Source organism: Lissotriton vulgaris, chromosome 9 (assembly GCF_964263255.1).
Source record: "Lissotriton vulgaris chromosome 9, aLisVul1.2, whole genome shotgun sequence".
In the NCBI taxonomy this organism is placed as follows: Eukaryota; Metazoa; Chordata; class Amphibia; order Caudata; family Salamandridae; genus Lissotriton; species Lissotriton vulgaris.
Window position 1 is genome coordinate 146,229,990 of NC_141697.1, and position 21,287 is coordinate 146,251,276.

Below are 21,287 nucleotides of genomic sequence, written 5' to 3' on the forward strand. Positions count from 1 at the left end.
TTTATTTTTTTAACCTTTTTTCTACATATTATTGAAATTTTTTACTTTGACTATTTATATATATTTTGTCGATATTTTTGTACTCGATATTTTTTTATCATTATTTTAATCGATATTTTGACCAACGATATTTTTGTTATCGATATTTTATTATTATCGATATTTTTAACTCGATATTTTGTCCATTCGATATTTTGGAAACGATATTTTGTCTGTGCACCCTCCCGAATGATGTCCATACAGTCGGCAGGTAAGTGCAGGTAGCCAAATTCTAGGACTTCAGGAGCCAGATCGCCAGGTTGAGCTGTTGTGGATCTGGGTGTGAGGTGTAGCCTCTGATGCGGCACCACGGACAGTTCTAGAAACGTGGTGTACCATGGTTGGCGAGCCCACGTTGGAGCAACCAGGATGAGAGTCATCGAGTGCTGCCTGAGCTTGCGTGCCACCAGCAGTATCATGGGTGCTGGGGGAAAAGCGTACGCAAATCTGCTTGACCAGTTCATCCATATCGCATTGGCCTGCGACTGTGGGTGTGGGAACCTGGCGGCGAAGCTTTGGCATTTTGCGTTCTCCCTTGTGGCGAACAGGTCTATCTCTGGATGACCCCACCTTTGGAAGTACGGCTGGAGTACTGATGGATGTATCTCCCACTCGTGCATCTGGTGGCTGTGACTGCTGAGCAGGTCCGCCATCTGATTGTCCTTGTCCGGGAGATGCTCTGCCATGAGGAAGATGTTCCTCTGAATGGCCCACTTCCACATGCTCTGAGCCAGATGAGACAGCTGCGGAGTGTGTGTTCCTCCCTGCTTTTGAAGTAGTACATTGCCGTCATGTTGTCCGTCCGGATCAACACGACCTTATTGCACAGATGTACCTTGAATGCTTTCAGTGCCATGAAGATAGCCATCAGTTCCAGAACATTGACGTGCATCTTCCCTTGCTGTTGCGTCCATAGTCCCTGCACAGTGTATTGGAGTACATGCGCTCCCCATCCCTGGAGAGAAGCGTCCGTCAGGATAATCTGCGGCACAGGCTCCTGGAACGGTCGGCCCTTGCAAAGGTTTCGTGGATTCCACCAATGCAGAGAGTTGTATGTCCGACCGCTCACCAACACTAGGTCTTTCAACTGGTTGTGAGCCTGAGTCCACTGACGTGCTAAGCACTCCTGAAGCGGACGCATATGTAGTCTCGCATGCGGGACAATGGAGATGCAGGAGGCCATCAAGCCTATCAACTGCATGAACACTCTTGCTGGAAGCGAGTGTTGAGGTCTGAATTTTTGGATCAGCGTTTGAATGCTGCTGACTCTCACTGAATTCGGCTGTGCTGTGGCCGCCAGAGTGTCTATGGTCACCCCCAGATACTGCCGTATGTGGGCGGGCTGGAGGTGGGATTTTGGGTAATTCAGTGAGAATCCCAGATCGTGCAGGAGGTGAATGGTGTGGCTGCCGTCTCAGATGTGCCGCCACCGTCGCCAGGCACTTGGTTAACACCCTGGGTGCCGTGGTGACCCCATAAGGCAAAACCCTGAACTGGTAGTGCTGGTTTTGGATGGTGAACATGAGGTATTTTCTGTGTGAAGGATGCAGTGGAATGTGAAAGTACGCATCCTTCAAATCTGAAGTTGCAAGAAAGTCCCCCTGTTGGAGCAGCGGGAGCACCTGCTGCAGTGTTAGCATGTGGAAATGCTCCGACAGGATGTAGAAGTTGAGGGGCCTGAGATCCAGGATGGGCCTGAGGGACCCGTCCTTCTTTGGAATCAGGAAGTACAGGGAGTAAACTCCTGTGCCTCTTTCCTGCATGGGCACGAGCTCTATTGCCCCTTTTTGCAGCATGACATTGACCTCCTGCTGCAATAAGTGCAAGTGCTCGTCCGACATAGGACGGTGCCTTGGGGGTATGTTGGGGGGAGTGGATGTTAACTCCAGACAATAACCAAATTGGATAAGCTTTCTGACCCACCTGTCTGTGGTGATGGACTTCCACACGGGCAGGAACTGCTGGAGTCTCCCCCCGACCGGTGTTATGTGGTCGGGGGGCAGTGACACTTAGTCACTGTTTGTTGGCGGTAGAGGACCTGGAGCTGTTGTTGCCACGTCCTCTGCCCATGGCGCTGTTGCCGCGGTAGCCACCACGACTCTTGTTGGCATAAGTAGTCTGGGTGTTGCTTTTGTAGAACTGCGCGGATTGCGAAAGCTGACCCCTGGAGGTGCCTCTGGCATTGGAGCGACGAAAGGACCCACCCCGAAACTGCTGGGACTGCAAGGCACCCATGGATTTTGCAGTGTCAGTGTCCTTCTTCATTTTTTCTAGGGTGGTGTCAACATCCGGGCCAAACAGGTGATCAGGGTTGACTGTTTGGTTCAAGAAGCATACCACTGGTGTTAATGGCGCGCGCAGCCGTATCAGCCGCGTCTAGAGCGCACTTTATGGAAGCGTTGGAGATTAGCTTCCCCTCCTGGATTAGCATCTCAGCCCCTTCCTTATATTGATCAGGTAGATGTTGCAAAAGGGTCTCTAGGGTATCGTAGTGCGCCCTGTCATAACGCGCTAGGAGCGACTGTGTGTTTGAGATGCGCCAGATGTTAGCTGCCTGCGCTGCAACCATCTTCCCCGAAGCCTCAAAGACCTTGTACTCTTTGCCTGGGGGAGGAGCATCACCCGTAGTCTGGGAGTCCAGAGGCAACTGTCCTTTAATGTAAGTTGGATCAGTGGGCGCCGCCTTGTACTTTTTGTCAATTCTCGGGTTGATGACTCTTGCCCTGGTGGGTTCTTTGAAGACCTCAGCAGCGTGCTTCAAAACACCTTTTAGCATTGGCAGAGTTTTTACAGTCTTTTCAGACACAGAAAAGGTGTCAAAAAGGAAATCTACGTCCACTGGGTCAGCATGCAGCTGGACATTGTGATTGGCTGCTGCCCGCTCAATGAGGGCATTGAAAGCAGCAGAGTCTTCAGTAGGTGAAGTCTTAGCAGAGAAGAGCTGAGGATCCTGCTCAGAATGTGGATCCCCAGGCTCACCACCAGCAGACCAGGGCTCCGTCACATCCTCTGGGTCTGTGTAGACTGGATAGCTATATTCATCCTCGTCTTCGCCCTCACCATCGTCCCCATCGGAGTGAGTGGGCGAGACCTCAGTAACTTGTGGTGAAATGGGTTCCACCAAAGCTGGGACACCAACAGAGTCAATTTTCGTCTTTAGAGGGATTTTGTAAGACTCCAATTGGGGTTCTGGGGTGATTTTCCTCTTAAGAAGGGAAAGCCTGCCCGTTTCGGCGTCGATGAAATGTTCCTGACGCTCCTCTTCAGCAAGTTGTCGAGGTCGCGGGCCAAGGACCACCAACGATGCCTTCGGCGTCGAAGATACCTGCTCGGGCACGCCGGCCCCTGGTTTAGCAGCAAAAGCCTTCGGCGCCGTCTTAGGCGGCAAGGTAAAAAGGATCGGCGTGGACGCCTTCGCCGGTTTCTCAAGAGGCTTTGCAGGCGGGGGGTCCTTCGGCTCGGGAGCTGCGATGCAATCCCTTATGCGCTGCAGGGACTCCGTGACCTTGTTCGTGAACGCGACCGATGGACGTGCCGGTTCGACGGAATCCTTCGAGGACGGCTTCGAAGTGGAGTCCTTCAAGGCCACCTTCGGAGTCGACACACTTGGCGCAGGCCCCTTGGCCTTGTCGTGGGGAGGCGGGGCAGAGAGGGCCTTCGGGTCATCGGTCCGCTTCTTCGGCTCTGCATGAGACTTTTTGGATTCGTCCACAGTCTTCTTGTGGTCGACCCGACCTTTGCCGGTGTCGATAGACTTCGGCGCCGATGCTTTAGTCTTCGACGTGGAAGCCTTCGGCTCGGCCATTTTGACTTGGCCCTTCGACTCAACGGCCATCTTAGGTATCTTCGGCGCCGAGGCCTCCGAAGTCTTCGAGCCGACCAATGCGATGCGCACTTTCGGTTTCGATATCTGCCCTTGCGCAGCATCTGGCGTCGAGACCGTAGGTTTCACTTTCGTTTTCTTTACCGGGAGTGACTCGGTACCAATGTTCGTGGCCGTGCCTGCAGGTGGGGCCGAGGAACTGACATCAAGGTCTTGGGTAAGGCCCGAAGGCGATCCCTCGACCTGGGCCTTCTCGATTGGCACGGCCCCAGAGTCAGTCTGAGGAAGCTCCTCGTCCGAGCTATCCTCCATGGCCCCTAGGACCCCGTCGTCGTCTCCTACCTCCTCGACGACTTCATCGTTCTCGAAAGCCTCGGCCTCAGCGTCGTAGTCTTCCTCGACATCCGACGCGGGGTTAGATTCTGAGACGTCCAGGATATCCTCATCCTCGACCTCCCCAGCATTGAAAAACGTCCGTAGGCGCCATAGCAGATTGCTGGGCCTCCAAGCGCGCAGCTCGACGGAGCTCGAGTGTCTTCTTGGACCGGAATCTCGAACAGGCCATACACTTGGCCTCATCGTGGTCCGGCGACAGGCACTTGTTGCACACCGGGTGGACGTCGATGTGTGGGTACTTCGAGTAACACCCGGACATCTCTTGAATGGACTACGGCCCATGATGGATGGTCGATGAGTCTGGAGCATCGACAAGGCCTTCCACGCCAAAAGCACGCGGAAGTACAGAGCTCGGCTCGGAGCCAAGGAAAGTTGTTAAGCCGAACGCAAGACCATACCGACGCAAGACTAAAGACCTTTTGGTCTCGAGGAAAGTTTACTATTTCTTTATCGATTCCGACAAGAGGGAACCAAAGACATCCGAACCCAATGGCGGAAAAAAACAATCTGGGGATGGAGTCGATGCCCATGCGCACTGTAGTCCAGGGGAGGAGCCACCTATCTCGTGACACTTCGAAGACTCTTCCAGGACAACAATGTGCAATCATCCGGACCCAACACTAGGCGGTGATCTATGCACAGTTAGGAATTCAGCAGCCCACATGCCTCGAACCTATCATTTATCATCTATTATTGTTACACAAGTAGTAACTTGTGCATCTGACAGAGACACGTTAGTGATAGATTCCTTACCTTAGAATAGATACCCCAGCAATACCTACCCCGGTGGTGGGTCTGCGAACGAATAATCACATCAGAAAGTCATGGAGAACGGAACGGCCAAAGAAGCCATCACTTGAACGAACGAGTCATCTTAAAAATGTTTTATCCTAATCAGCAATTGCCTGCGGAGAGGGCATTACATGCTCTTGACATCAGAAGATGTTTAAAAATTTGATTTACAAAGGACCTCTGACATTCGCAAATCCGATCAACTGTCTATTGCCTATGGAAAGATACATACATTTTGACAAAATTAAATAAAGATAATAAAACACCTAATGAGTCTACAATGTTTTAATCACAATGTAGATGAAACAAGGATATAGTATCCAACATTATTCATTTTATAGAGGTTGAACAGTGCCCCTGGGAGTACGGGAGGAGTGATAAGGTGAGGATAGTGCAGGTAGGAGATAGTGACAATAAAAACAGGCAGAAGTCTTGAATAATTGTGAATCAATTGTAGTATAAGGACAATAATAAATCCAAATAATCCGCTTAAACAAACACATGCCCCCAAAGCGGATTTTTTGGATTTATTATTGTTGGCATTTTATTATGTAAATGTATATACTTGCTATGTACAAACTATGTTACAAATGGTGTCTTCCAAGCATTATTTCGTTACTGCTATCTATTCTGATTCAGGCATGTGAATCTATGAAAGACACCCTAATACTGGAGAAGAACAATAGTTACTTACCTGTAATCTGTAGTTCTCCAGGATTGGTGTCTTTCATAGATTCACATGCAACCCGCCCACCTCCCCTCAGAGGCTCTTGGCGAGGAAGTTTTTAGCTTTACTCCTGTGCGAGAAAATCTGAGAGCCTGAGCCTCTGGGGAGAACATTCTGGTGGGTGCTGTCACTTGATTGGCTGTAGTTTGGTCTATACAAAATGACTAGGATAGTCATGAGTGTGGAAGTTTTTACTCATGTAGCTTGGGCTACTTTACTTCCTGGTTGGTTATTACCAAGTTTTTTCAAGGATATTATTACATATTATTGCTTTTTTATGTACCGTGGGACTCCCACTCCGACGACGGGGAACGATTCAGGCATGTGAATCTATGAAAGACACCCTAATACTGGAGAAGAGCTGCGACCAGCGCCATCACCTTCGTGAACACCCGTTGGGCGCTGGTAAGGCCGAAGGGGAGCACGGTAAACTGCGCTCAAGTAGGTGGTCCGCTTTGTCGCCAAAGAGGCGACGGCCATCGAACGGCATGTCCATCAGAGTGTTCTGGACATCTGCCGAAAAATTGGCGGATCTCAGCCAGGCGTGGCGTCTCAACGCCACCGTCGTAGCCATCGCTCTGCCTAGCGAGTCGGTGGTATCCAGCCCACACCTGATCGTATATTTGGCTGCATCTCGGCCCTCCACAAGGGCTTGGCCGAGTTTGGCCCGTACCTCCAAAGGGCACTCTGGCAGCACCTCCGCCACCGTCTCCCACAGAGAGTGGGTGTAGCGGCCCAAGAGGCATGCGGTGTTTGAAGACCGCAGTCCCAAACTAAGGGAGGAGAATATCTTTTTACCATAATTCTCATACCTCTTGGATTCACTGTCGGGCGGAGCCGACGGGAATGCGGTCTGGGAATTGGAGGCCTGGATGACCAGACTCTCGGGGGTGGGATGGGTGGACAGGAAACATGGGTCGCCCGGAGCCGGGCGGTGGCGTCTGGCCACGTTCCTATCTACGGGCGAACCCATAGCGGGCCTGGAGCAAGTGCCCAAAAGAACGTCGGTCAAGGCCTCATTAAAGGGCAGCAGCAGAGGCTCAGCCGAGCATGACTGCGGTTTAAGGACCTCTGTGAGGAGGTTAGTCCTCACGGCCGCGACGGGGAGCTTAAGGCCCAAGGCCTTGGCAGCCCTCGTCAACACCACACTATAGGTAGCCCCCTCCTCCGAAGCCACGGTAGGAGGAGAGACAAAACCAGGTCTCCAGCCCAGTCCTCATGAGACTGACACTCCTTGGTCAGAGGGTCCTCAGACCCCTCCCAAGCCTCCTCATCACCCATCTCCTGAGATTCAGGGTCGTAATTGAATGAGGTCGGTTCATAGAAGTAAAAATCTCCAAACGGCGTCGGGTGCGCCCCGACGTCGGAACCGAAACAAAGGAGGCATCGGGGACGGCGCCGCCCGAGGACGGCGCCGGGGGTGACACCGGGCGGACCGACGCCGAGGGGGGGGGGGTCGTAAGGTCCACCGGTGACGATCCAGAGCCCGAGGAAGGTCTAGCGGCGTCCCGCTGTACCCTGTGGCGCCAGGCCTGAGGGCACCGGCGGTGTCGGGATTGTGGGGCCCTGTGGCGCCGGGCCTGAAGGCGCCGGCGGAGTCAGGGCCGAAGCCCCTGACCCACTAGGGCCTCCAGACGGGTCCGCTGGGCCCGAAGGCGACGCGGAGCCCGTTGGAGGAGAAAGGGACCTCATGGCCATGAGGAAGCGCTCAATCTCCTCCGGCGTCACGTTCAGCCCAGGGACCGAAGAGTATGGGGCCGGACGCGACGCCAGCGACTCCCGAGGAGCCGCGTGGGCGGTGTCACCCGAACCCCCGGCCGCATCGCGCGAGCGTCGGGGGGAGTCAGAAGAGCGATGATGCCTCTTCGACTTCTTGTGTTTCTTACCTGACGACTTGGACCCGGAGGAGTGGTGCCGACTCCCGGAGCTGTGACGGCTCCGTCCCTGCGACCTGTCCCTCGACCTCCCGTGGGACCGGGACCTCACGCGGCGCGGGGCCGACTGCCGGAGTTCGAGCCACCTGCGGGACCGCTCCCGCCTCGCCGTCCTCGAAAGGGCCCGACAGTCGGGGCAGGCCTCGTCGTCGTGGTTGACGCCTAGACACGTCAGGCACAGGCGGTGAGGATCCGTGACCGACATGGTGCGGTCGCACTCGTCACAATGCTTGAATCCAGGCATCCCTACGGCACCGATCAGAGTCGCAAGACTTCGAAAAGGATGAAAAATGATCTCCAAAAAGTTAGTCAAACATTGACTGGGTTACTGCTTTTTCCAGATCTGCGCTGGCTGGCGCGGAAAAAAGAACTGACGTCAGCACGCGTCTAAGTACTCCGACGACGTCATCACGGCGCTTACGACGCCGAACGCGGAGCCGCAGACAACGCCTACCGACGCACAAGGGTACTGCTACGCAAAAGTTTCCGGATCCAGTCTGACGCCTGGGGATATTCTAAGGTAAGGAATCTATCACTAACGTGTCTCTTTCAGATCACCTTCTTTCCGAACTGTTCATACGTCTTGGATTCCCGATCGGGCGGAGCAGTCGGGAATACGGTCTGGGAAGTGGAGGCCTGGATAACCAGGCTCTCGGGGGTGGGGTTGGTGGACAAGAAGCAAGGGTCGCCCGGAGCCGGGCGGTAGCGCCTGGCCACTTTCCTATCCACAGGCGGACCTGTACCAGGTGCCCAAAAGAACGTCACACAAGGCCTCATTAAACAGCAGCAGAGGCTCAGCCGAGCTTGACTGCGGTTTAGGGACCTCAGTGAGGAGGTTAGTCCTCACGGCCGCGACGGGTAGCTCCAGGCTCAAGGCCTTGGCCGCCCGCGTCAACACTACACTGTAGGCTGCCCCCGCCTCCGTAGCCACGGTTCGAGGGGAGACAAAACCAGTGTCTGGCGAAGTGTCCAGTCCACTGGCATCCCCAAGCTCACATGTCCAGTCCTGTTGAGACTGGCACTCCTGTGCCAGAGGGTCCACAGACCCTTCCCAATCTCCCTCGTCACCAATCACCTGAAATTCAGGTTCAAAGGATGGGGCCGGTTTGTGGAAATAAAAATCTCCAAACGACGTCGAGAGCAGCGCCGCTCCGGAACTGAATCAAGGGTAGGATTGGGGACGGCGTCGCCGGGGGTGACACCCTAGGGGCCGGCGTCGGTGAGGTCGTTAGGTCGACCCGGATCCAGAAGCGGACCCAGTGGGGGCCTGCGGCGCAGTGACCGAAGTCGCCGGCGGCGGCAGGGCCGCAGTGTAGGAGAGTAGGGTCTGCAATCCTATGATCACCCCAGATTTTTGCTTTTTGCTTCACTGGTTTACGACTTCCCTGGCTGTGGACCTGCTAATCAGACCCACAGCCTAGCTGTTCTCTCACTAAATTGACACGTGTACCTTAGGTGCATTTACCAATTGGTACTGGGCCACCTTATCAGACCCTGTAACTCAGGGCATAGGTGTACCCAGGGCCTACCAGGGGCTGCAGCATGTATTATGCCACCCCTGGCTGGCCATCTAAATCTGACACAACTGGCTGCACGACAGCTGGGGCAAAGTGGTGTAATCACCCTTTGCTGTAGATATAGTATACCTATATCTAACCCTAAAATGGACACATGTATTCCTATCAGTCACTCCTATGGCAGGCCTTAACAATCCTGAAGGCAGAGTGCTTGGAATTATGTGAGATGGTGCTCTGGCATGAGCTGAGCCCGTCTGCAGCTTGCGGAACCAAGTCCTAATAGCTGTTCCATGATAACGCGTACCATATACTCTTAAGTGCATTATAATCCTCGCGGTTATTTGCTATCTTTGGTATTGCTTTATCAAAACATGTCGAGTAAGGTGTCATACGAATTGGAATACTAACCCCTCGCCAATTCTGGCGATGGGGTTAGCATTCCACCCTTCTGGAGGGACACGACATGTATGTAACTGTGAACCCCGGTTAAAGTTAACTCGAGCCTCAGCATCACAAAATGGATGCTGCCACCACAGACACAAGTCTGACCTCCTGCTGCTGGGAGTCCTTCCAGCGAGGAGAGCTTGGACAAAGGGTTTCCTGTCAGGGGCGGTGCTAGCACCATCCCAGACAGGGTTTTGTGTATCCTAGGTAGGCAGGGCTGAATAGGAAGGTGACTGCAAGTGGCACCCCGGTGCTCACTGTGCATCTGCCAGTTTGAACCAGTTCCAGGGGCACACCAGCCCCTGAGCTGGGGAAAGTCCGGCATGGGAGAGGGGTGTAACCACCCCCCTTCTTGGTCCCACCCATGGGCAGGACCTAGTCCCGTACCAGCCCCTTTCTTTAGAATAAAGGTGGGAGCGGGGACCCTTCCAAATTAGATCATCTTTGAATCCTGAAACTACTTTCTACGAAAGGAACTCAAGACTTCTTCCTAAGATTTCTCCCTTGTGACTAAGGAGTAGTCACCCTGCAGCAGCAGGTACCAACTAAGTATCTTGCGGTTTGCTAAGACGTCCTTCCTCCGGAACCAGACCGACCAGCACGACGAGACCCGGACTCCCTGCCCTGTCTGACCTCTACCTGCCTCTACAGCACAGCTGAGAACCGTGGGTGCGACGAGACCAGTGGACCCGGCGACCATCAGAACCAGCACGACACTGACCCAGCACGACCGCTGAGGGACCCTCGAGTGGGTGCATTGGGGTAAGAGAAGCCCCAACCCCAAGCAGCACGAGCACCGAAGACCAGCCCCCCAGCATCCACCAGATCTGCGTGGGGCCCTTTTGCTTCTGTGTCGCTTGCCACGTTGTCCGGTCACTTGCCCGTTGGCTAGTGACCCTCTTGACGACGTCCTACGTATACTTCACCTCTAGACTGGCCCTAGGCTCCTCCTGAAGGAGACCTTCCTCGGACCCTCATGGTCCACCCAAGACGCCATTTTGTGTCGCCACGTGGGCTTGCCATAGCCAAGGCTTGTTGCCTCCTTCACCGGATCCAGCATCGCCAGCAGCAGACATCCGACGTGGGACAGCTCGCAGACCTCCAGCCTGGTCAACATCAGCGCCCCTGGTCCGTGCAGCAGCAGAATCCAGTGTCACCTCTTCACCTGGCTGAGTGACCTCGTCCGGTGCCATCTTGGTGCCCACCTAATCACTGGCTAGTGATTCAGAACTTGGTCCCCTCTGCTTACAGGTACTCTTCTTCAGCTGATCTAGTCCTTGGATCAGCCCGGAAGATCTTCACTGGTCGCCTGCCAGCAACTTCCACTTCAGGCTCCTGGTTCGTCAACGAGGATTCCTGACGACACTTGAACCCTATGCAGCCGCAGCCCCTGGGCTAGGTAAACCGAGTACCCCGGTGCTCCAGCGTAGACCAACTCTCTAAGTGTCTAGATCCACTTTCGTTTTTGACCTACCTAGTCGGGTTCGCCCGAGAACACTAACTTTTGCATTTACTAGTGTCCATAGACTTTGTCCTGCATTACGCGTGAGAGTTCCCACTCTGCACACGGCGTTCCTAGACCTCCTGCTTCTAATCCAAGGGTTCAGCACTGTAGGCCTAGCGATTCCAAAGTCTCTGAGAATAGTATTTACCTGCTAGTAATTTCGCATTCCACTTTTGTAGTATATGGTTTTTCGTGCCCCTCGGGCATTTGCGTAAATTGTGTGACTTACAGTATTTCTTTAAGAGTTTTGTATTGTGCTTAGCGCCCTGTCGTCATAAAGAGTCCAGGGCTGTTGTGTTATAAATAAATATCCTTTTATTTTCATAACAACTTGTGTGGTGTCCTTTCACTTGGTGTTCAAGGGGTATATGTGATGGTATAACAGCTGGCTTAACACGCCCTCTAGAGTTTAGCCTAAAGACTGCTCTTGTCCATGCTACTAGGATAGCTGGTCTATAAGGTTGACTTACAACCAATCATCAATAAGGGTCGTTTGGACTGATACATAGCGATCACTAGAATAGTGAGCACTGCATATCAGGCAAACTTCTCACACGCAGCACCCGGCGGCGTCGGAGCCGAAGCACCCGACACGCTAGGCCCCCCAGCCGGGACCGCTGGGCCAGAAGGCGCCGCGGAACCCGGCGGAAGAGGGAGGGACCTCATGGCCATGAGGTACCGCTCGACCTCCTCAGGCGTTGCATCGTGCCCAGGGACTGGAAGGTGTGGGGCAGGATGTGGCGCCCGCGACTCCGTCGGAGCCGCGTGGGTGGTGTCACCCGAACCCCGGCCGAGCGTCGGGGTAGGTCGGAAGAGCGATGACGCCTTTCCGACCTCTCATTCCTCTTACCTGAGGATCTTGATCCCGAAGATCGATGCAGACTCTCAGAGCTACGAGGGCTCCGACCCCGCGACCGGTCCCTCGACCTCCTGTGGGACCGGGACCTCGAACGCCACGGGACGACTGCCGGAGCTCAAGCCGCTTGCGGGACCGCTCCCGCCTAGCCTTGGACGTCAGGGCCCGGCAGTAGGAGCAGGTTCGGTCGAGGCCAAGACATTGAAGACACCGGCGATGGGGGTCGGTAACCGACATCAATCTGCTACACTTGGAGCAGGGTTTGAACCCGGGCACCCCTACCGACACCGTAGGAGTAGAACGACTCGAGAAAAAACAGATCAAAAGATCAAAAAAGTTTAGTCAAAAAGTGACTAAGGGGTAGAGCTTCTCCGGAGAAGAACTGACGTCAGCGCGTGAGGGCGGCACTAAGTACCCCGACGACATCATTCCGGCGCAAGCGACGGACGCGGAGCTGCGGACGACGCCTACCGACGCGCAGGGTTATTGCTACACAAAAGTTTCCGGATCCAGTCTGACGCCTGGGGATATTCTAAGGTAAGGAATCTATCACTAACGTGTCTCTTTAAGATACGTAATTACTCACCTATTTACAGGAAATGTCCCAGTGCTGAATCTAGGTATCTAGCACCGAGTTAGAAAAGTATCGTAAAAAGTAACTTACCTGTAATTTACTGGAAAAGCCTATTCATTTCAATGTACTGTATTTGCTTATTATTATGTAGTTTGTAAAGCGCGTGGCAACCCCCAACTGGCGTATCCAGGCGCTGGCGGCGGGGACAGATGAGAGATGCGCATGTTGGGGCTAGCGAGGTGCCCAGTGTTGCAACCTACTGCAACACTGCATTAAAGTTCACTGAGCTTAGGGCAAGTTTACTGGAGGAGAATATGCGTTTTACAAAAGTTTCCATACGTTTCAAATCTGTTTGGCAAGGTGGTTTGAAACAGATTGAAGTTTAACCTGCTTGACGACGCCTAACCCAACAGGTTTTAGGGCATATGGTGCTGGTAGGTGGAATGCAAGGTATCCTGGAGCAGGTCTGGGTCTCATTGTTATTTTTTGATTTACCGGTGGGCAAGATCCTGGCTTTGCCCAGGTGCCCAACAGTGTGTCGGTAAGAGCCTCACTGAATGGCAGGAGAGGCTTCTGTGACATCTGTCCTGGCTGAAGAATTTCAATGAAGATGCAAGTTTTAAAATCAGCGGTTGAGACTGTCAGATTACTTAAAGTAATTACGATACGCAATAGAAAGGGAGACGCGATAGAAAACAATACTGTTTAGGGTGAATATCTTGCACGCCTAGGGAAACCTGAAGGAAACGGTATCGACAAGAAACGCGCTGATATACATCTGAACCCGATGGCGGCAAAAACACCCTAAGTATGGAGTCGATGCCCATGCGCACTATCAACGAAAGGAGGAGTAACCTACCTCGTGACTGGAAAGACTTCTTTGGAAAAAAAAAGTGTAAACACCAGGACCCAACAATAGATGGTGATCTATGCACAGCATATGATCTACAGCTCATATGCCACGAACATAGATTTTCATCATCATAGATATGGCGGTTATAATAATTGGGGTCAGGGAGGTCAGTGTTATGGAAGCCTCTTGAAATCAAAGTAGGTGAGGGGAGGAGATGGTTGTAACCATGATGTTGGTCGCAGTGGATGAGCTTCCAACTCGAAAGGATTATCGCCTCCTCCTCTGGTGACCTGCTGGGTTGACATGTCTTGGTACCATAGATGGCATAGGGTTTGGCGCCTGTAGAGGGATCAAGGGGCACAGCTGGCAGTAGGAACAGATTTGTTGGCGATGATCTGGATGGCGGTCCCTTTGGATCCTTAGGGCCCATAGGTTCAGGTTGGCACTGAAAGTGCACCACCAGAGGCACCAGGGCAGCCAGGTGCAACTCGGAGGGGGCTGCTCACGGGCAAGCTACTCAGTCTTGGGAGCCAAGCTCAAAAGGTGATGGTGAGGGCAAAGGGGTTCGAGGTCAAAGGGGTCTCATGTCAGCACCAAGTCCAAACCACCAGCGATGCAGGGGCGGCCGGGTGCAGGGTGCTTAGGAGGTGTCGGGAGCTCAAAACAGTCCTATGGAGGTTGCTGGTTTTGGATTTTGGGTGGCATCTTGGTACAGGAAGTCTTTAATGAGGAACAAACAGCTGGGCAGGAAGATAAAGGGCTCGGGGATGGGTGCAGTTGTAGTTCCATGCATCAAGTTTTTTCGTCCTGAGTAGGCTCAGAATCTTTCTTTGGAGTTTCTTTTGAACACAACTCCTGTTCGCAGGAGATCTGGTCTTTGTTTAAGGCAGTCAGTCCTTCCAGGGGTTTTGGAGGTAGCTGGCTGTAGGACAAGTCAACTTTTGGCGCACGATCTCTGGAAACTGGAGACGGGCTGGTAGGACTGGGGCCAAGTCAGGTCTTCTCTACAGTCTCCTCTGCTGTGCAACTTCTTCCGTCCTTCCTCTCCGTGGGTTGCAGGAATCTGCTTTCTGGGTTCAGGGCTGCTGTCTAAATACTGTATTTCGGGGGCGTTTTAGGGGTCTCAAGGTCAGCAGCTAATGGGCTACTGACCTTAGGGTGACGACACCTTTGTTGTGCCCACCCCAAGTATGGGGGTGGCCAAAATCCCTAACCGTGATTGGAGAGTGCCTGCCATCTGCCAGATGGCGGGGACTGAAGAGTGTGCTTCAACTTGCCTTCGCTCATCTGAGGTGTGGGGTTGGTAGAGGTAGGCATACCTTCTGGGCTGTTCTAATTTGTCGCGCCTGCCTTCCTGCCCAAAAAGAGGGAGAAACAGGAGGGGGGCCTGTTCCTGTAGCAGGAGAGGCTGGAGGTCACGCTGCAAAGGAGGATAGGACTCTGATGCTCCCCTGCCACAGATGGCTCTTCTGACCTGGGGGAGGTGTGAACTCCTCCGCCAAGGAAAGGCTTTGATTCTAGGCCCAGGGAGCGAAGGCTCCCACCCTAGGGGTCCAGAAACGTGTCTTGTGGTGGGTGGCTGGCGTTCACCAGTCAGGAATCGACCATTGGTTGGCTTGGTTCAGGGTTTCCCTCTAGAAGGGACCCTGACTGCATGGAATAATAAATATGACACTGGAATATGTGCAGGTTTATTTTTTCTAAAATGTTTGATACCAAACATCCTAGGTTTTCGTAAAGCCATTATGATGCTAGGAAACTTGGAATGGCCACTTTCTAGACCATATACTCGGTATGGTAATGGCTTTACTGTGAAATTACATTATCTAAGAATGGCCTTATATATTATAGGGGCCTGTCTGCTTATGCAGATAGGTCCTTGCAAGGTATAGTGGAATCGGTCTCAAGGGTTAGCCACCTATGCCTCATTCAGTGCTGGGTAGGCATGTCACACAGGGATGTGTGCCATTTTGACTCGTCACTTTTACCTGCGACAAAACACGCAGGCTTCAATGGCAGTGGTGCACGTTTGTGGTAAGAGGTCTCTGGGGGTAGCATAATACATGCAGCAGCCCTCAGAGGCCTTTTTCTGGCTACCATTGGTAACCCTGACAAGGGACTTACAGGTAAGCCAGAGTTATGCCAATTGTGGTAACAATGGTACAGTTTAATGAAGTGAACACAGGCAGGCCCAGTGAACCTGATTGGCAGGGATGCCGGGCACACTCAGTTAAAGTGCATCAGATATCTGGCAAAAAGTGTGTGGGTGGATTTGCTGCAACAGAAACCCACTTCCTACGCAACACTCCTCCACCCCCCAGCCCAAAGGCCAGGAGACTCAGCCCAACCTGGGAGAGTCTTCCTAGTGCTTCAGACTAGGAAGTAGTTTGAGAGTTGCGACCAAGTTCAAAAAGATTCCTATAAACACTACCTTTCACCATCTACCTTGACTCTGAGTTAAAAGCTATCTTGTCTCACTTGTATCTTCTTTAACCAGCTCAATCACAGCTTTGCTAGCATTATGTGATCTGGGAGTGCTTTGCGGCAATGTTTTAATGGCATGCATCACTATACAAATGAATAAACAAGGGAAATAACATTTAAGTAAATAGAAGCAGAGTCTGTTTCCAAGTGAATGGAAGAATGAAGATGATCTTGCATAAATATTAGATGGAAAACTATACAACTGTAGGTGGAGACTTGATACAGTTAACAACTTACTATTTATTAAGAGGTCAAACTGTAATGATAACAGAAATATAACAAATATAATACTTATGTATAACGGCTGTCCAGTGGCAGCACTTAAAACATGCTCAGCTCAATAGAGAAACAACTTATAACAGCATACAAAACTAGCAACATCAAACTGACTCCGGATATAAAAGTACATGTCAGTTTAGAGTTGTAAATGTGAAGGTCAGTTCTTTCTCTAGAATACCTTGACATGGAAATACATTTGGGAAAAGAGGGGGAGCTAAAGGGGGGTTCTCTCAAGGATTTAGTATGTTTTATGTGTTTTCTTTTTTGTTTCATGAAGGGGTCCCATAATTCCTGAAAATGTATGGACAACATGGTACTGCATTTTGGTAATTAAAACAAAAGTACAATAAATAAGCACTTTGAAAAAACTAAAAGTCAAAACTTACCTTGTCCTGGTCTTCCGACAGGTTGTGGAACATGCATCTGGAAGAAAAGAAGCAGACATATAAATCTAACTTACTTGAACATTTCAGGTGTCAAATCTCCCGCAAGCAACAGACCATGAAAATCGAATAGCCTAAGAATGAGGATTAAGATCTTAAATAACTAGAGTCTTTTGTCCTAGCAGCTTCTTCCAAACAAACACAAACCTGATAACTAGTCTGTGCTATTCTCCACACAACTGTATTTATTGTCTTTTTTTTTATTGAACTCAATCCAGACAGGTACATAACAGAGAAGTAAAAAAAAAACAAATTACAGAAAAGTACAGGTTGAAATCATAAACCATCATAATCATAATCATATTCAAGGACTTCACATCGATAAGGAAGAAAGAATAGTACAATATTTGATACAATAATTGATACAACACCTTTGATGAGAGAGAGATTTGCCCCATTACTTCATGAAATATATTACTTCAATAACACAGAACTCTTAGATAAATTACTGTTTCATATATTATAGGTTAAATGTTACCGTCCATCCCATCAAACAAAGTCTAGATAGATGAATTTATTCCTGCTTTCCAGCTCAAAACTGGAGACCAAATCGATTCGCCCATTTTTTTCCACTTAAGCCCTCTTGTAGAATATATGGCCCTCTTGAAGCTGAAAACAGCTAAAAAACGAGCCAGCCACATCTGGAAGCTTGGTGGTTCGGCTTCTTTCCAGCGGGCCGATAAAATAATTCTAAGTACCACCGTACCTATAAATAATAAATTTTGCTCATTCTTTGATAGAGCGATCGAGGAATCATACCCTAAAATAAACAATGTATCTGTTTCTGGAAGGTTATGACCAAACAGCACTTCCCAGTACTCAGCAATCATATGTTTAATTTGAGTGAGTTTGGGGCAGCTGCTTAGCATATGTATTAAGTTAGCCGGTCCTTGTGTGCACCTTGGGCATAAATCATTTTCCCTTTTACCCCAAGAATACAATTTAGCGGGTGTATAATAGAGGCCAACAATAGTTTTATATGTTTGGGCTTTAAGGTTGCTAGCCCTAAAAAGTCGTTGGCTCAACTCTAGGCTTTTATATATGTCAACATTGGGATTGCTGAGTTTGGCTGCCCAGCTAGATTCAGTTTTTTCCAGATCATCTTGTACATCAACAAGGAGAAGATTATATATAACACCAATTCTTGTATTAGATCCATTAATAGCCTCCAAAAGATCTATTTTCTGTAGCCCATGGGTGGGTCCCTTAGCCTTGAGGTTTGTATATATTTGCACATATTTAATGTAGTCCCCGTTGGAGAGATGATATTTATCCTTAACATCTAAAAAAGTGGTTTCCAAATCATGTACAAGAAAATCTTTAACACGCAGGATTCCAAGTCTCTGCCATTTCCTTGCTATAATGTCGTTTGAAAATGCCAGGGTCGCCTTCGTATGCCACAAAGAGGTATACCTATTCCATTTACTAATGTGCAAATGTTTAGTAACTTTGCCCCAAACCTTTAGTGCCCCGTTTATAATTTTGTAGTTCCGATCATTGTTGTAATCCCGTGCCTCAATCTGTTGTAAAAACAATCCATTGGCCTTATCCCCTAGTAATAGCTCATATATTGAGGGTGGAATATTGTCATGAGGGGTTGATACCCTTACATTAGAGCTAATCAGTGGGGTCATTTGTTTAAGAAGTGCGGCCCAGTGATACATACTAGTATTAGGTATTGCCAGCCCACCTCTTTCGCTAGGTAAAGACATTAACTTGTGAGACCTTCTGATTTTACCATGTTGCCAAACAAACTTAATCATGAGGGATTCAAGCGTTTTTAAGATCTTAGGATCAATAGCCAGGGGAATTGGTCGAAACAGGTAAAGGCATTTAGGAAGTATATTCATTTTAAGGTAATTAGCATGCCCTATAATAGACAAGTGAAGCCCATTTACCCTATCCAAATCTTTTGTAATATTTTGAATCAGTGGGATGAAGTTATGGTTAATTATGGTAAAAAATGGACGGAGGAATTTTTTGATATCAACCGTTTTAGTGCCCCCAGAAATACTGTATGGGCTTCCTTTAAGTCTGCCCTTATGGTGAGACCATTAGCTGAGAGAGCTAAATAAGAATGACTTTAACGCTAAAGTAATAGCCTTGGCTAAGGCGGAGGAAGATCATACCACAGTTATTTCCCACGGGGCAGATGCTACACAGTCAATGTATTTAGTTACTCTATTAAAAAATGAGCTAAACAATAGCCTTAGTCAAAAAGCCGCTCAGACTTATAGCGCTCATAGGAGAGATATTTATGAAAATGGGGAAAAAGTGGGGAGGCAGCTGGCGCTTCACACCCGGCAAAGGAATGTCTCCAATCAGATAAAACTAATAACTGATAATGGTAAATCATATACGCAGGCAGATGAGATCACTTCGCTATGTCAGCAGTATTATCAGAATCTATATACGGAAGACTCTAATCCTCTGTCAAATACAGAATATGAGTTTCTGAATAACTTTCTTAATAATACTGAGGGTATAAAAGGATTAGATGATACTACACGCCAGGATCTGGAAAGAGAAATCACACTAGATGAGGTATTACTATCTCTAACCTCACTTGCATCGGGCAAAGCAGCCGGTCCTGATAAACTACCCATAGACCTGTATAAAATTCTGAGCTCTCAGTTGGGACCACTACTTCATGATCTTTTTTAGGTATTCAATGAACGGGGTATCCCCGGACTCCTGGAATAAAACAAATATAATTGTCTTCCCCAAAAAAGAGAAATCACCTCAGCAATTAACGTCATACCGTCCCATATCTCTGATCAATTCGGACTCTAAATTATATGCCAAGGTGTTAGCCACGAGACTCAGTGGTGTTATTGAGCAAATCGTCTCCCCGTGGCAACATGGCTTTGTTCCTGGCAAAGGAACAACTGACCATACATTTAGGGTGATTGCCTTGTTTGATGCCATGACGGTCACGGGGGGCCGAATGTCAATGATACTATTAGATGCCGAGAAGGCGTTTGATCGCGTCTCGTGGAAATTCCTGTGGGCAATTATGCAACTAAACAATTTCGGCCCCAAATTTATTAAGGCGATAAGATCAATGTATTTATTTCCCAAAGCTAAAGTTCAATTGATGGGGTCTGAATCTGACGATATTAGTATAACTAGAGGTACGAGGCAAGGGTGTCCTTGCTCCCCCTTATTATTTGCCCTATATATTAACCCTTTAATTTTGAAACTTATTGAGAGCCCTAGTATTAACCCAATTGTCCTTGGCCCTTTCTCTACTAAAGTATTAGCATATGCTGACGATATCGCGGTCTTAACATCGAACCCGATTGAGACTATGGAAGAAATTGAGACCATAACTACAGAATATGGCATTTATTCTGGATACTCTTTGAACAAAAGGAAGACAATTGTATTATGTACCGATAACATCGACTATAATGACCAAAGAAGAGCTGCAAACGCTACTTATCTAGGAATTGTCATTGCTCCCACTGTTAAAACCATAATTAACTGTATTTACTGTCAATGTTGTAAATTTCCAAAATATTGGACTGTAGAAGCCAGGCTGCAAAGTCAAGGACATGGTTTTGACAGAACGGCTGCAATGCTTATGGGCTATGACAGAAGGAAATTGCTACTTACCAGTATGCATCTGTTCTTGGCATGTAGGGCTGCGGATTCATACACTAGTGCATAGATCGCCATCTGGTGGTGGGCCCGGATGATTACATGTTGTTGTCCTGGAAGAGTCTTTGTATGGTAGATGACTCTTCCTCTGGAGCTTAGTGCGCATGGGCATCGACTCCATCATCAGATTGTTTTTCGCCATTAGGGAAAATGATGGAGTTGCGTGAGAACTGAAAGAGAAGTCCATGTATAGGTTATCTATTTAACATATTACTAGAACAGATAAAAGTAGCCGGGGAGGCGGGTGGGCGTGTGTGAATCTGCAGCCCTACATGCCAAAAACAGATGCATACTGGTAAGTAGCATTTTCCTTTCGAAGCATATGGGCTGCAGATCACACACTAGTGCATTGATTGCATAGCTGTTCTTTCGCTTAGCGGCGAGTACCAGTATCTGTTACAGTGGTTTGGAATAGTGTTGAGTACAGCCTGACCCACACTAGCTTGTTATATTGCTTGCACTACACAGTAGTGCTTTGTGAATGTGTGCGGTGTAGACCATGTAGCTGCTTTGCTGATATCATCTAAGGGAATGTTCCCTAAATAATTCATAGATGCCCCTAGTTTACGTGTGGAATGAGCCCTTTGGGGAATGGATAGAGCGCGTTTTGCTTTTTGGTAGAAAGTTTGAATGCACCTTGCAATCCCAGTTTTTGAGATGGGATTACCTTGATGTGGTGGAGAAAAGGACACAAAAAGCTGTTTTGTTTTACGGAATGGCTTTGTCCTATCAATATAATAGAGGAGAGCTCTTTTGACATCTACTGTATGGAGAGCTCTTTCAGCAACTGTTTGAGGTTGGGAGAAGAACACTGGCAACTCAATAGACTGATTCAGATGGAATGGTGAAATGACTTTTGGAAAAAATTTGTCCTTAGAACCACTTTGTTGTGATGGAGTTGCAAGAATGGTTCTTAAATTGTTAATGCCTGGATTTCACTTACTCTTCTGAGTGAAGTA

The 21,287-nt window shown here is 49.5% G+C and overlaps 1 protein-coding gene across 1 annotated transcript in view; it reads right to left on the reverse strand.

Moving 5' to 3' along the window:
* The window catches only part of MGA (MAX dimerization protein MGA), a 734,728-nt gene that overhangs the window by 180,940 nt on the left and 532,501 nt on the right, over positions 1 to 21,287 (reverse strand). The window contains exon 19 of the mRNA XM_086937233.1: positions 16,609 to 16,645. Within this exon, the coding sequence (XP_086793359.1) occupies positions 16,609 to 16,645 (37 nt within the window). The remainder of the gene's footprint in view (positions 1 to 16,608; positions 16,646 to 21,287) is intronic.